Source organism: Carassius carassius, chromosome 47 (assembly GCF_963082965.1).
Source record: "Carassius carassius chromosome 47, fCarCar2.1, whole genome shotgun sequence".
NCBI lineage: Eukaryota > Metazoa > Chordata > Actinopteri > Cypriniformes > Cyprinidae > Carassius > Carassius carassius.
The window spans coordinates 4,197,594-4,212,775 of NC_081801.1; the positions used below are offsets into that span (position 1 = coordinate 4,197,594).

Here is a 15,182-nt window from a genome sequence, read left to right on the forward strand (position 1 = left end):
CATTTTTTTTGGCCTACAAAAATACATCATCCCTTCAACACTCTATTTAAAAAAGCAACAGATTGCGCTTCCCTATCTCATTACACACACACACACACACACACACACTGTCTTAAGAAAAAAAATACAGTAATCAAAAGCTGAGGCACAGTCACAGACTCACAGCCAAGAACAGCCCACTTAGACAGGAAAAAGATGACATGTCCATCATGTATTTAAAAAATATAATACAAAGTAAAGCGCAAATGAATGACAAGCTGCAAGATTGGATGATTTCCTCAAGAGATGTCAGTAAATGAGCTAAACAACCTTCATTAGCTTTATCTTTTTAAGCAAGAGGGAGAAAACAAGAAAGAAAAAGAAAGAAAGAAAGATATAGGATAGGCCTCACTCAACACAAAGCATTTCCTGCACACACATAATAGCTCTGCCATAGTGAGCTGCCTACATAGACAGCATCATCCAAATGGTGGATGAGGCAGGACTAAGACTTATTTCATTCAATATTAAAAAGTACTGCTAATATAATCACATTTAAATAAAAACAACCTATTTTAGTTCTGTGTATTTTTAAAATTACATAAAACATAATTTGCATACAAATATACTATAGTTCAAAAGATTTTTAAATTATTCAGCAAGCAAACAATTGATCAAAAGTGACGTTTATAATGTTACAAAAGATTTCAAATAAATGCTGCTCTTCTAAACTTTCTATTTATCAAAGAATCCTGAAAAGAGGGTACCAGCATTTCCACAAATACACATGAAGCAGGACACACTGATAATAAGAAATAATACGTTTCTTGGGCAAATCAGCATATTAGAATGATTTTTGAAGGATCTTTTGACTGGAGTAATGATGCTGAAAACTCAGCTTTGCATCACAGAAATAAATTAAATTTTTTTATATATTTAAATTTAAAAAATCATTATTTCAAATCATAATAATATTTTACAATTAAAAACTGAATTTTTGATCAAAGCAATGCAGGTAAGAGACTTCTTATGCTAAAAGCATTAAAAATGTTACCAACCCCAAACATTTGAATGTAAATTATGAAAAATACATTAACCTATTTGAGTATCACATCATCATCTTAGCTACAAGGTAACACTAAACTCTCAAGTTTCAAGGTATTCACTCATGCGGTGCAATGATGATAACAGTGCTGCCTACATAGGCATTAAAATCAGTAGACAGCAAGGCAGCGCATTAGGTTTTGGAACGAAGCTCTTAATGCCTATACAAGTATTTATCAAACACTGCATACTAAAACCCACACATTATCAGCACAAGATCGTATGTTTAAAATGAGCTGAGTGTGTGTTTATATGCTGAGGAAAGGGGAAGTAAATTAGAACTTGCAATTCTGCCTTAACACTAACACTGTTGATCCTGTGAAGCTGAGAGAATCAATAGGGATAAATAACTATTCAGATGTGTGTTTGTGTCTCTGTGTGAGTGTGTAAGAGGGTTTGTGTGTGTGACCCTTATCTCAATATTAAGCCCTTTCAAGCTTAGGCCAAGCTGATTATGATATCTCAGCATGTTTCAGTTTTGTAGTGGAGTGTCTGATTGGTCAGGTTCTCTTTCATGTAACATGTTTGTGTTAATGACATTTGTTATGAATGTGCTTAACTGTATTGTTTCAAATGAAAAAAAATACAGATTATTTAAACCAGCAGATATTAGTTTCCCTCAGTTATTTGTCTAAAGGTGTGGTCATGTTCAGCGGTGCTTGGTGAATTTTTGCGGGCAAACTCCAGTCAGGAATTTCTTAAAATTCTGTATTTTTGCGACTTTGGAGCCCATCACTATCGTATAGCTGTATATGTGGCCATTGTTGCAGTGAAGCAAACCACCCTTTTCGCAGAATACCAAGAGAAAGAAACAGAAGCCATTCACCATTAGAAGTCAGTGTGCCATAAGAATGATTTTGAAACTGATATTTCAAAGTAAACTTACATACACATACTTAGTTTGCATTAGATAACAGCATAAAGCCATAGCATTTCAAACATAAAATGTATGCATCATTTAATTTAATTAAACCCGCCAAACTTACTGTGAAATGGGGACTTATGCTGTTTTCTTTTTAAATAATTAGTGCATGTTTTGATATGATGTGATAACATGCATCATATTCCTAAAATTAAAACATTTCATTATTTTATGCAGTGCAAAAAAAAGAAGAAAAAAAAAACTGAAAGAAACTGAGAAACACATCAATATTAAAACAATTGAAGAAATATATTAACACAAATAATAACAAATTGCCTTCTCATTACCTTCCAGATTTTAATGGTATTAAAAAAATAAATAAATAATAATAATAATAATAATATACAACTATAACACAAATAATAATTGCCTTCAGAATTTTGATGAAAATAAAATAAAAAAGGAGGAAAATGCCAAATAACATGCACCATATTCATGAAAGTAAGAATATAAGTACAAATAACTCATATTTAATAATATCTAAATAAGTACAAGTAACAGAACACATTGACCTAACAGATTACATGGTATTTTAATTTAAATAATATTAGGTAAAAATAAGTTTATATATATATGTGCTAATAGAAATCCAAAAGCAAAATACAATATTACATTATTTCCTTTATACTGCACTAAAATCTAAACAGATTCTTTGCAAGAAAAGGGAGAAAATCAAGAAAAGGGGGAGAGCGGGAGAGCTCAGCTGGCTCTTTTGAAAGTACAAAATTAAAATGGATTAAAAAAATCATTTTTCTTTTCACAGATCTTCAAAGAGCTGTGTGTGTGCATGGTTGTATGTGTGTGTGAGAGGGTTCAATACTGCACCTGAGAGAGCCGGAGTGAAAGTCAGGACACAATTAACGTGAGAGCTTCTGGTTTAGTGCCAGGGCAGCCTGTGTCTGTGTGAGAGAGTGGACGTGGGAACAGGTGTGTGAGTGGCTGATGTGTTAGAGAGCCCTAAAATGGGTCTTTTCAGCCAGTGTGTGGACGTTTGAAAGTGTATGTGTGTTTGAGGGAGGGTGTGTGCAAACATGACACACTTAAGGGCCTCTTCAGCTCCATTAATTGGTCATTTGACATGAAAGACCTCATACCACCTTTTTTACACGGCTGCTTCCCTGAAGACCCAAAGACCTTCACCCTCAGAAGGGACACACACACATAAACATAACATCAACCTGTCTATCATCTCTTGCTCCTTTTGATAGATTATTCTTTTTTATTGTCAGAACCAGTGATGTCATATCCTGCGACCGAGGCAGGAAGTGACGTCTGATATGTTCATATGTCCCTGCACACGAAAGGTTTTCATCATCGTAGGTTCAGAAAAAGTATTTTTATAATGTCTCTTTCTGTAGTTTACCCTAAATTGGACAATTAACTGATGAATTTACCCTCATGCTGTTCTAAATGCTGCTGCACTGATAATATAGATAAGTCATTAATTATTTGTGTATGATAACTCAAAAATTGCAGATATTACAACTCTATATTATTTTTGTGCTTAAACGTTTTAATGGAGAGGGCCAAAAACTTAACTTAATTGAGGGCCATGTGCTGAAAGTAAATGTTGCATTATCCAACTACTAAAATTTTAATTTTCATGTAAAAACTAAAAAAGGTTTTAAAATAAAAATAAAAGTAAATCAAAGGTTAATAAAATACAATAATTTATGTAGTTAAATATTTTATTTTATTTCAGTTAATGTTTACTTTGTTTTTTATATTTTTTATCCTGCTTATGATATTGCCTGGCCAAATCTCTGGTCTAAATATGTTTAAAATAAGCACTGAAAGCTAAAATCAATCATTTGAAATGCTTTAAGTCAATTTAGGCATCATATTATAATGTGCAGTACAGATTACAAATACTTGATATTTATTGACTAAAGGTTACATTTAACAATTATCAGTGTTTTAAAAGATTCACAACCTTTAGAATTTGTTTTTCAGCATACATTTTCAGGAACACATTTCATTAATTGTCCGTAAACAGTGGGTCGACGGTCTTAGAACGTTTGAGGTGCCTGTCAGTTGCCTAAAGATAGACAAAAACTCTAAATTTAAATAACCCAGGATCCACATGGCAGATGTGATGTATTTATGGTACATGGTTATTGTTGTTCCCAAAAGTGAGCAATTCCTGACAGAATCGCCAAAAAAACCCATTTGGGGAAGTCCTCATTTGCAAAACTGGTATAAAAATAAAGTAAACAAAGTCTTTTTGAAATTGCAAAAAAGCAGAAAGTTTTCTGTGAGGGGTAGGGTTAGGGTTTGGGGTAGGATTAGGTTAAAAATGTGTATAACTATCTGTGTATAAAACAATAGAAGTCTATGTAATGTCCCCGTTTAGATAACTAAGTAAACGTGTATGTGTGTGTGTGAGCATTAACCTTGTGTATCTTTAGCTATCTGATCTGGGGGTGCCCACCTGTGGTTGTCCTAAGTTACATCAGAAACTTAATGACCTTAATGACCACCTGCCTGGCACGTTACCATGACACCCGTGTGTGTCTGATCAAACCGTTTGATACCAGATAATTTGAGCTCTTCCCTTCTGTTTCTACAGGCTTTGTCTTTTTCAAACAGACACACACACATTTGAGAAACACCTCCAGGATCTCAGTGAAACCTGTGGATTTTAGATTGGGTTAGAGTTCAGATTAGGGTTTGATTTACCACAGGGGTCACCGAACTCGGTCCTATATAATATCAAAATGGTAATGACTAAGCTTGGCAACTAGCAGATGTTACACTGTTAAAATATACACAATGAAACTTTTTTTACAGTATATAATGAGTCGAGTTTCTTGAGTCTGTAAGAGCTTTATCTGCTCTCTGAATGAACTGATGTGGTCAGAAGGAGAACACAATGTTCCTAACGCTGCTTTCATTTTCTGAAGACACTGTAATAAACCTGTGTGTGTGTGTGTGTGTGTGTGTGTGTGTGTGCGCATGTTTTTGTGACCTATCAGAACACAACTATGTATAATGACATGGGTATGACACAGGTATTACCAGGAGAGGGTGATTTATGAGGACATAACCCATGTCCCCATTTTTCAAAACGCTTATAAATCATACAGAATGAGGTTTTTTGAGAACGTAAAAATGCACAAAGTTTCCTGTGAGGGTTAGGGTTAGGTGTAGGGTTGGTGAAGGCCGATAGAATATACAGTTTGTACAGTATAAAAATCATTACGCCTATGGGATGTCCCCTCTTTTCACAAAAACAAACATGTGTGTGTGTGTGTGTGTGTGTGTGTGTGAGTATGATTAAAAAAAAAGATGACAGCTTTCCTTTCATTAGTTTCTTTTGCAGCATATTCTCCTTTTTAATCAAGTTCGGACTGAAAGGATACTTTGAATCATAAACATGTTTTGCATTTTTAGTGCTCTGAAAGAATATGTGTGAATGCATGTATTTGCGTGTCAGATCTGGTCAGTAAGGACATACTTTTAGATGGTTGTCATGGGGACAGTATTCAGCGGGATACAGAGCACGCGCACACAGGTGTAAGGTGTGCTGCTTGAGCTTCCTCTCTGTTATACAGAGCTCTGCTAAATGCTCTGTGCATTAATGAGTCATTCTGTAAGATAAAATACTACCTCTCTCTCTTTTGTAGTAAATCAGAATTAATGAGCAGTTCTGGGCAGATGTCAGAGTCAGATCACTAATTAAACAACACAGGAAATTGCTCTTTATGATAAAACACTTGCATGTGAGAGAGTGTGTGTCTGTATGGGAGATTTATAGACAGGGAAGATGGGTAAACAAGGTCTAATCTTGCTCTGACCTGTCCTCCTGGCACAACATTAAAAAAAAAACATCAAACAGATTACACACTTAGATAAAAGGTCTACATATATTTCTATCACAGTACACCTATAAATATGTATTTTATGATGAAACTAAGATGAAACAAACACATACACATTATGCTCTTCGTAAAAACATGTGAGGTTCTTTCCACAACATCCTTACGGATGTGAAGAGTGTCTCTCCCACAAGGAGCCACAGGATGTGTAGGACAAACCACACACACACACACACACACAGATGCAGGCAGTCTCTGCAGTTCGCTGGACTATTTGAGCTAGTCTTTGTGTCCTTTCGTTTTGAGTGGATGAGAAGAGCGCGTTTAGATTAATGGAGTCTTTTGTGCTTATTTCTCTTTATTGTATTCAATTCTCTTTCAAAGGGAAGCATTTCAGCACACACTGTTCCAAACATTTTGTGAAGTCTCGTCTAATGGCTGGAGAAATTACTATAGACGTCAAGTCATACAGTTGTGTACAGAAATGTAGGCCTACAAAATCAAATGTTTTTTTTTAAGTGTATTTTGTTCAGGAAAGTGTAAGACGACAAAATTGACAGTGCATAGTTCAAGGGAAAGACTAAATAAAGGGGTTTAGGATGAAGTCTTAAGCTTCAAATCTCCAGTATAATCAGGGAAATGTAGGGTATGGGAAAGTTGGATTCTTTCTTACCCTGTTCCCATTTGCATACTAAGATCTGAGTGCATACTGCCTTCTACTGGGAGGATGTGGAACTGAACACTAAGTGTTATACACTCATCAATCCTAAACCCAGTTCTCTTGTTATGAGTTGCTATCATATATGACTCAATATAGTGGATAAAATACTAAACTCAGCAGTTTGTAACTATTGTATCTTTAAAACAGCAGGTTCTCATTGTGACAACTTGGTAAGTCTTTTATACAGTACGCCCTTATATTATTATTTTTATTATATTTTTGTACTTTAAATTACATACACAGACTCACTTTCTACTTCCTCAGCAGTAGCAGTAACTTGCAACAGCCCCAATTTTCTATTTTTATACAAATTAATCTTAATCATAATTATGTTCATTATTTTTTATTATTATTATTTGTGCATCAAATGAAGAACTATGTTATTGATATGAATTGTGAGCATTTTTTTGTTTTTTAACAAGTTTGATTGCCTCGCAACTTTGTAGCATCAAAAGGGCTTTTATTATACATGCCACTTGAACATTTACCTTTTTACTTTTTTGGGGGTACATCGGAAAGACATTGTGCCTCACCAAAAAAATTAAAAATGCACCTTCTGAAGATGATTCACTGATAGTAGATGGAACAAACAAAAGATTGAATGGAGTGATCAGAGATATTCAAGATGTAAAAGCAAGATTGGAATTCACACAAAATTGAGTGGATGGATTAATGATTGGATGCTGGGGTAAAGATAAGGCAGTTTGTAAAGGACATCATCAAAATATAGCCCAGAATTTTTTTTATTTTTTTTTTTACTTTTACAATTTGAAAGATGAACAGACTATCATATTTTCAGCCAATAAGTTAAAGGGTACAAATATTTTATTATTAATGAAGACTTTTCTGAGGCTCTTCAGTTTTTATGAAGAAGGAAACTCCTGCCCAAATTAAGAGCCATCAAAATATGACTAGTCATCTTACCCAGAACTGGAAATATTCAAGCATAAACTTTTTATTTATTTTATTTTGTAACTATAGTTTTATAATTTTATCATTGTTTACTATTATTGTTTTCTATATTCATGTTGATAAGGCTAAAATAGTTATGTATGCAGATGATTCTACAATGTTTTCTGCGGCACATAAATTAGCTGAGCTTCAGAAAAAAAATACTAACAATTATTAAGTAGGCTCGAGTTTATAAATAGTTTTATATATGAACTAAATGTATCATTTTTAGTTACAGAAATAATATTACTAAGCCTGCTGACTTGGATTTATTTATTGATGGAATGTCAGTGGAACAAGTAACAAATGTTAGGTTGCTGGCTGTGAAACTTGACAAAAGTCTGTAATATAGTTTGGTTAAATTTCTCAGTGATAGTGTAAAACAACACCCTTTTTACCCTGTCAAAAACAGCACTTTTCAGAGCAAGCTGTTTTGTAGCAATTTCCTTTAAATGCAAATGAACTCTGCTGACCCCGCCCCTCTCTTCCAGTCGCTCTCAGAGTAACCATTTACTTTAGCCGTATTCAACTGACACTTGCTAATTAGCACATTATCAAGCCGCATCCATGCTTATAAAAATATAATGGCCAGGGACAAAACCAGCCCGCGCAGTTGTCTCTCCATAGTTGCTGGCTTTTCCTCTTATGTTAAAATTTTCCGGCACGTAAATACTGACCAATCGATAAGCAGTTTACGAAATACGTCATGGCCAATGAGTGATGTGGATGTTGTCATGTGAGTGCATTTTGGTTCGTTTCAACCAGGCGGCAAGGAAGTCGACCGGAAGTTGAAGTCGGCCGCGTGCCGCCATCTTGTAGCAGAACTTCACTTGCATTAGCGAATAACTTTACATCTGAGGCGTTTAAAGACTCCGTTTGTCCATTATTTATTTCTAAAGATACACGACAATGTATAAAGGGCTCCATTACCTTCTATGTTACATTATGGCCCCGTAGAAACAGTTTTTGTAAAAATAGGCTAACGATTGCGTCATAACCACTCGACTCTCTGTCGCATTACCGTACAGACAGGAGGAGAAGCTCGCAGGCAATTAACTTAATATGGCGTACTGGCGTTACATTTTAAAATACTATACAAAATAATCTGAATACTTACTCCTGCTCACTCACGCCAAAGAACTCCCCGCTCAAGCTCGCCGTCTCTGCAAGATTAACGATGGCAGTTTTCACGCACAGCTACTAGAAGATTTACATCTGTCAGACAGGTTGCTGACGTCATCAAGCTTAGTTTGAGTCTGCGCGTCAGAAACGGAAGTGCTAAAAACGCTAAAAATGGGCTTCACTTGTCTCAATTGAGTTTCAATGGGGTCGCTGTGTCCATTTCTTTTACTGTCTATGGTTTCAACTGGTTCGGACCAAAGCAATCAGTGTGGTGTGAAAAGGAACCAAAAAAGCTGAAAAATGCTACAATGTATAATTGTTTGCCATTGATTCGGACCAAATGAACCAAACTAGAGATGTGAAAGCACCTAAGGTAAGATGCAAGTCTAGTCTGTGCTGAAACGCCACTGTCAATAAAACTATCGTGGGCGGGGCCTGTCTGTTTGACGTCGGCTCATTTGAGAAAGGGGAAATGATTTAACTGATAAAAAAAAGTGGTACCACTTTATGGAAGCTAATAGGGATCCAAATAAACAAAAATAAATAAACCGATTTTTCTTTTCCAAACAGCAGGTTCTCGATGTGACAACTTACTCCATATGGTGTGACCAAACGCCATTATCTTTCTAACAGTGAATATGTTTAAAATAATTTTAATAGCCCAGACTTTAAGCGACTGCATGGAAATGGGCTTTGTGTAAGTGAAAAGTGTGGCAACTAAGTTAGCTCCAAACTCCCCTATTTCTAACATTTATAAAACACATATAACGTTTAATAGTGATATGGGAATGTAAACACTGATTTTCCATGTCAGATGTCTGTAGAATCTGAATTTGAGAGAGAATTACGCGAGAGCGTGTGAAGTGTTACATGCTATACGTTCCTGCTCTATAGGTTCCTAGCGCTCATTCTCATAGCTTATTCTATAGAATTCACGTGAGTCGCGGAAACTGAAGCGTGTAACACAGAGGGAAGCTAGTCTCGCGCTTCCCGGAAACGGGACTGCAGAATCATGGCGACCGTCTCAGTGTGCCAGTATCACCGCGGAGGTTTCAGTTTCGAAAACTGCAAGAGGTGAGGTTTATCATTTTGTGTAAGCGGGAATTTAGCCGGTGGAGTGGGGTGGTTTTTATTTCACTGTTTCGGTGAAATAAAAAAAAAGCTTGAATGGGTTTTAAACGCCTTTTAGCGATCGGTTGAGTCACGGCCTTTCGGAATGACTCAGGAGAATTTAACCACACTCATATTAATAGCGGTTTTCTTTAATAAACGTTATGTATAAAAAAAATAAACCTGTTTTATAACGTTAACGTGTTTTTGTTTATTATTTTATATATTTCGTTGTTATTGCTGGGCTTCGACCCCGCTCTTATAGTCTATATGTCGCAAGTCCAGACTAAATTAACAATTAAATTCTCAAATAACATGTTTATCCATTTTTACAAAAGATTTTTTATTTTTATTAATCAAATCATTCTGCTATTTGTATTTGAATAGTAACTGACAGAAAACTTTAAGTTTATAACTTAGGTGATACATGACTGGGTCTTTTTGTGAAGAAGAAGCGTTGTCTTTGTTGTTGTCTTTATTTATTTATATATTGATGCAACTAAAGCTTTCTGTTATATAAACCCCATTCGATTGGCTTAATTTGTTTCTGTATAAATGTAAATAAACCACAGAAGAGTGCTGATATGAAGGTGCATTAGAAGTGTCCAGTAGTTGTCAGGAGAACTTTGCAGATGAATCTATTGTTGACATGCTGTCAGTATGAATCAAAAACATAATACATTTAGTACATGTGCTGACTGGTCAAACCAGTGGCTTTTAATTTTTTTTTTTTTATGTAGCATCTTTTTAAAGTTCTAAAGAGGGAGAGTTTAAATATTAAGAGCTGAAAAATTCTATTTGGAAAGAATGTGAAATGTTGGTGTTGTTATAGAAATGCTCTTCTGGAAGCAGACATCAATAAGCTTGGTCTCAGCTCTCCTGCTGCTCGTAAAACCGGCACCACCATTTGTGGACTCGTTTACAAGGTAAGAAAAAAGGGTTTGATTTAAAAACAAAAGATGAACAAGAAAGAAGATTGCCTCATACAAAGCATCTCTCTCGCTCTCAGGATGGTGTTGTTTTAGGTGCAGACACTCGTGCGACTGAAGGAATGGTCGTTGCCGATAAGAACTGTTCTAAAATTCACTACATCTCTCCCAACGTATAGTGAGTTCAAACACATCATTATGCAAAACTCATATCTTTCTGATTTACAATCCTGGAAATTCAGTGACATTTTTCTGAGAGGGGTCTCTTCTCTCTTTCTCTTATTCTGTAGTTGTTGTGGAGCCGGAACCGCAGCAGACACTGAGATGACCACACAGATCATCTCCTCTAATCTGGAGCTCCATTCTCTGTCCACCGGCCGTCTTCCACGAGTTGCCACAGCCAACCGCATGCTCAAACAGATGCTCTTCAGGTAATGAAGCATCACAGCACTCTATGATGTGAATCTGTACTACCAGGTCAATTGGTTGGAATAAGATTAAGGACAAAAGCAAGTCTAATAAATAGCAATAAATAGCATTTTAAAATGTATTGAAATAGAAAACTGTTATTTTAAATTATTGTATTATTATTTAATTTATTGGAATTTTGATCAAATACATGCACCCTTGGTGAGCATAAGAGACTTGTTTAAAAACACTTGAATTCAAAAAATGTAATCATTCCAAACTTTTGATCGGTAGTGTATGAGTCAACTGTGTGTTTCATATGTAGGTATCAAGGATATATTGGTGCTGCGTTAGTTCTCGGAGGAGTTGACTGCAATGGCCCACACTTATACAGCATCTATCCTCACGGATCAACAGACAAACTGCCCTACGTCACTATGGGTGAGTTACATACCTATGTGAATCATCTTCCCATTCCACCAAAAGGGGGAGACATTGTGTTTCTTAAAAGCCTTGCCTAATATGATAACATGACACATGTCATTTAATGAGTATCTGTTATTGCAGAAGATGCTTTATTAGATTGGCTCTTTCTCACTGGTAACATCATCATGTGTTTGTTTGGTAAGGTTCTGGATCTCTGGCTGCAATGGCTGTCTTTGAGGATCGCTACAGGCCCAACATGGAGGTAACTCTTTGTCATGTGCATTTATATGTCTTATATGTTTTTTTTTACGTTCAGAGTTTTGAGGTTAGCAAGGTTTTTATTTATTTTTATTTATTTTTATAGAAAGTATTGCTTTTATTTTGCAAAGATGCATTACATGAAAAGTTAAAGACATTTATAATGCTACAAAATAATTGGGTTTTAAATTAATTTTGTTCTTTTGAACTTTCTATTAGGGCTGTGCGATATGGACAAAAAAAATGTATCACGGTTTTTTGATAGATTTTTCGATTTCGATTTTAATCACGATTTTGACACACACAGACATGCTTTACAGTCATAAATGCATTCAGTATAAATTTTAAACATATTTCCAAAAGAAAACCAATGAGAGCTTTACATTTTTTTTAATGTCTCTAGAACAGACATAAGTCAAAATAATCACTAAGTAAAGATATCAAACAAAATGTCTAGACATATGGAAAAAAAATAAATAAATAAAATAAAAAATAAAACCGTGTTCAGGGATTTTTTTTTTCTTCTTTTTTTATTTATTTATTTTTTATTTTTTGCCATGCATTGGTCATAAAGCTCACTGTAGCAGTGCCTCAGGTGTTATATGTTTTGCCCAATATATTTATTGCCCAAGGGTCACACGTACTCCGTCTGCAGTAAGTATACAGTAAGTCATGTGTACGCGGTTCAGTTTTCTGTGTTGCTGCAAAGATGAAGTTGACGATGCGGACTCGCCATGAACGCCAGAGAGAAATGCACATTTCATATGGATTACATCATCAGATTAAAAGAAGACATTTCAAGCTTTCTGTAATATATATCCTATATTTCTCAAATCTGTGAGGCAAAAACTGAGTTTAGTTGCAAGTGATCGTGCCGGCGCCTTATTACTTATTATATTGTCTGCTAGGCTATATATTTGCTTCTTATTTATTAAATACGGGCAACTGATTGATAAAACATTGATCAAAATTAAGATACAATTTATACAAAACGAAAATCTTTTAAAAAGAGTTTTCTATAAAACAAAACTTAATGAAGTCGTCAAAATCATGTTTTACCAAAAACAGCGCTGTTGCTCCCCATGCAGTCTTCTTTGCCGCCTCCATCTCTACGTGCAGACTGAGCTTGCGCGTCATCTTCATACCAGTTATTCAGCCAATAAAGTGTAGGCCTATATATTTAAAAAATGTGTCTAGTACTATATAATTGACAAAGGTTTAATTGGCATTTTTTATTTCAAAGGACCCGACCGACCGCGACCCGAATATCATTTAAAAATATTTTTGGATGACTCGTAACCGTGGGCACCCGCTCATTTTGGATCGACCCGCGCATCACTGACTCGCACGCAGATTTCCTTTGCTCTGTTAACAAAACCAGATGCGCGTGCTCAGATCATAGACTGTATAAGGCTCAGATATATGCTGCCTTACAATGTGTCTCCTCTCACTCAACCTGTGTCTGTGCACTCACAACTCTCTCTGTGCTCACGCGCAAGATATTAAATCTTTTCACACCTTTCTATTTATAACCTTTTCTGTTCTCATCTTTTACCGTGTGCAGTGTGAACATCCTGTTCCATTAACATGGGCTCAAAAAAAAAAAAAAAAGGCTACATATATACGCATCACAGACAGAGTGTGTGAACCTGGAGTTAGGCATATGCCCAGTCTGCTCTGTTCTCGTGCTCCACTTAGGTGCGCTGCATCCTGATTGGTTCAGATAACATACTGCGGGAGGTCAGGGCCACGGAAAATCGTGCTATAAAGCAATTTAGAAATCGCGCACACTCAAATCGTGATTTTATTTCGATTTCGATTAATCGCACAGCCCTACTTTCTATTCATTAAAGAGTCCTGAAAAACAATCCTAAAAACTTTACCCAATTTTTTCACAAAAATATTAAGCAGAACAACTGTTTTCAACATTTATAAAAAAAATAAGCACCAAATCAGCATATTAGAATGATTTCTGAAAGATCATGTGACTCTGAAGACTGGAGTGATGATGCTGAAAATTCAGCTTTGCATCACAGGAATAAATCGTATTTTTAATACAGTATTGGTAAGCATAAGGGATTTCTTTTAAAAACATAAAAAAACACACCTTAACTTGAGTGTTAGAGTGTGTGTGTGTGTATGTGTGTGTGTGTGTGTATATATATGATTGTAAACAGACATGGACATATTGACAATATCATTATGAACAGTCTATTCCACTGAAGTAAGGATAATGATGATGCTGGTTGTGTCGATCAGGAGGAAGAGGCCAAGTGTCTGGTGCGGGATGCGATAGCGGCGGGTATCTTTAATGACTTGGGCTCAGGCAGCAACATCGACCTGTGTGTGATCACCAAGGGGAAGGTGGACTACCTGAGACCTCATGATGTGGCCAACAAGAAGGGTGTCCGGTGAGCATCTCTACTGCTAGTGGAACATCAGCTCCTAAACGCCTGTCTTAACTTTGCTGTTATACTTGTTGCATGGTGGCATGAAGGCAGTGATGATATCTGTATAATCAGTCTAATTCATGTGAACATCGAATTGTGTGCATTTTAAAAAGAACCTCAAACTGACATTAATGCCCAGCCAGCATATACACCTCTATAAATGATGATTATTACATAATCTGCTTATTGCAATCATCGTGCAGGTAGTCTAAGTCTAGACACAAATGGTCAGTATTATCTGTTAATGCATGCAGCCACATATGTGCATGATATTAATCTGATATTTTAACCAAATGAAAGGCTCATGCTTCACTGTTCCCTTTTAAGGGAGGAAAAGATATATGGACACCCTGTGTGAGTAACCCGTTTGTTAAAACTGTGCACTGAGTCTAGACAAAACTGTAACCTGCATGTGTTTGACTAACCAGGTGTGAGGTTGAAGTAGTTGAGTTGTTCAAACTGACAAGCTGTTTGGTGATTTTTCTCTTACAATCTTATGTTAGTACATTATACATGTTTTGTAGAGCACCAAAGTGTGTTCCGTTTTATCTTGTGTAAAACATCAGTGTTGCAGTCCTGATTAGATTCATGTGTGATTAGACTTTCTTTGCAGGAGTTGCATCTTCTTTCATTTCATCGGTTTTTCTTGTGTATGTGTATTTTCGTCACAGAACCGGAAACTACAGGTACAAGCATGGAACTACCGGTGTTCTGACGAAGACTGTGACTCCTCTGAACCTGGAGGTGGTGGAGGAAAGTGTGCAGACCATGGACACCTCCTGAGATGACGCAACCCACCACACTTTGATCTGTTTGTTTCCCCATAACCATTCTCCCCAAGTCTTATGTGGTGGTTTAGTAATTTTTCATTATTTCCAATAAAAGAAGTTGTGAGTTGAAGTTTTCTTTTCTTGTGCATCTTCTGTGCCATGCTTTATTTATTTTAAAAAGCATGGGATCATCTATTTTGGAGAACCCCTTATC

General features: G+C 35.9%; 1 protein-coding gene across 1 annotated transcript; it reads left to right on the forward strand.

Moving 5' to 3' along the window:
* Nucleotides 1-9,535: 9,535 nt before the first annotated feature.
* On the forward strand, nt 9,536-15,098 carry LOC132130604 (proteasome subunit beta type-7-like). Its single transcript, XM_059542363.1, has 8 exons — nt 9,536-9,691; nt 10,560-10,653; nt 10,737-10,834; nt 10,947-11,087; nt 11,390-11,505; nt 11,694-11,752; nt 14,008-14,159; nt 14,870-15,098. The coding sequence occupies exons 1-8, from the start codon at nt 9,630-9,632 to the stop codon at nt 14,979-14,981; spliced, it is 834 nt and encodes a 277-aa protein (XP_059398346.1). The 5' UTR covers nt 9,536-9,629; the 3' UTR covers nt 14,982-15,098.
* The last annotated feature ends 84 nt before the right edge of the window (nt 15,099-15,182 follow it).

Coding starts and splice junctions, on each gene's coding strand:
- LOC132130604 (XM_059542363.1), top strand. CDS start 9,630: ATGGCGACCGTCTCAGTGTGCCAGTATCACCGCGGAGGTTTCAGTTTC. Junction 9,692..10,559: donor AGTTTCGAAAACTGCAAGAG/GTGAGGTTTATC, acceptor GTGTTGTTATAG/AAATGCTCTTCTGGAAGCAG. Junction 11,753..14,007: donor GCTACAGGCCCAACATGGAG/GTAACTCTTTGT, acceptor TGTGTCGATCAG/GAGGAAGAGGCCAAGTGTCT.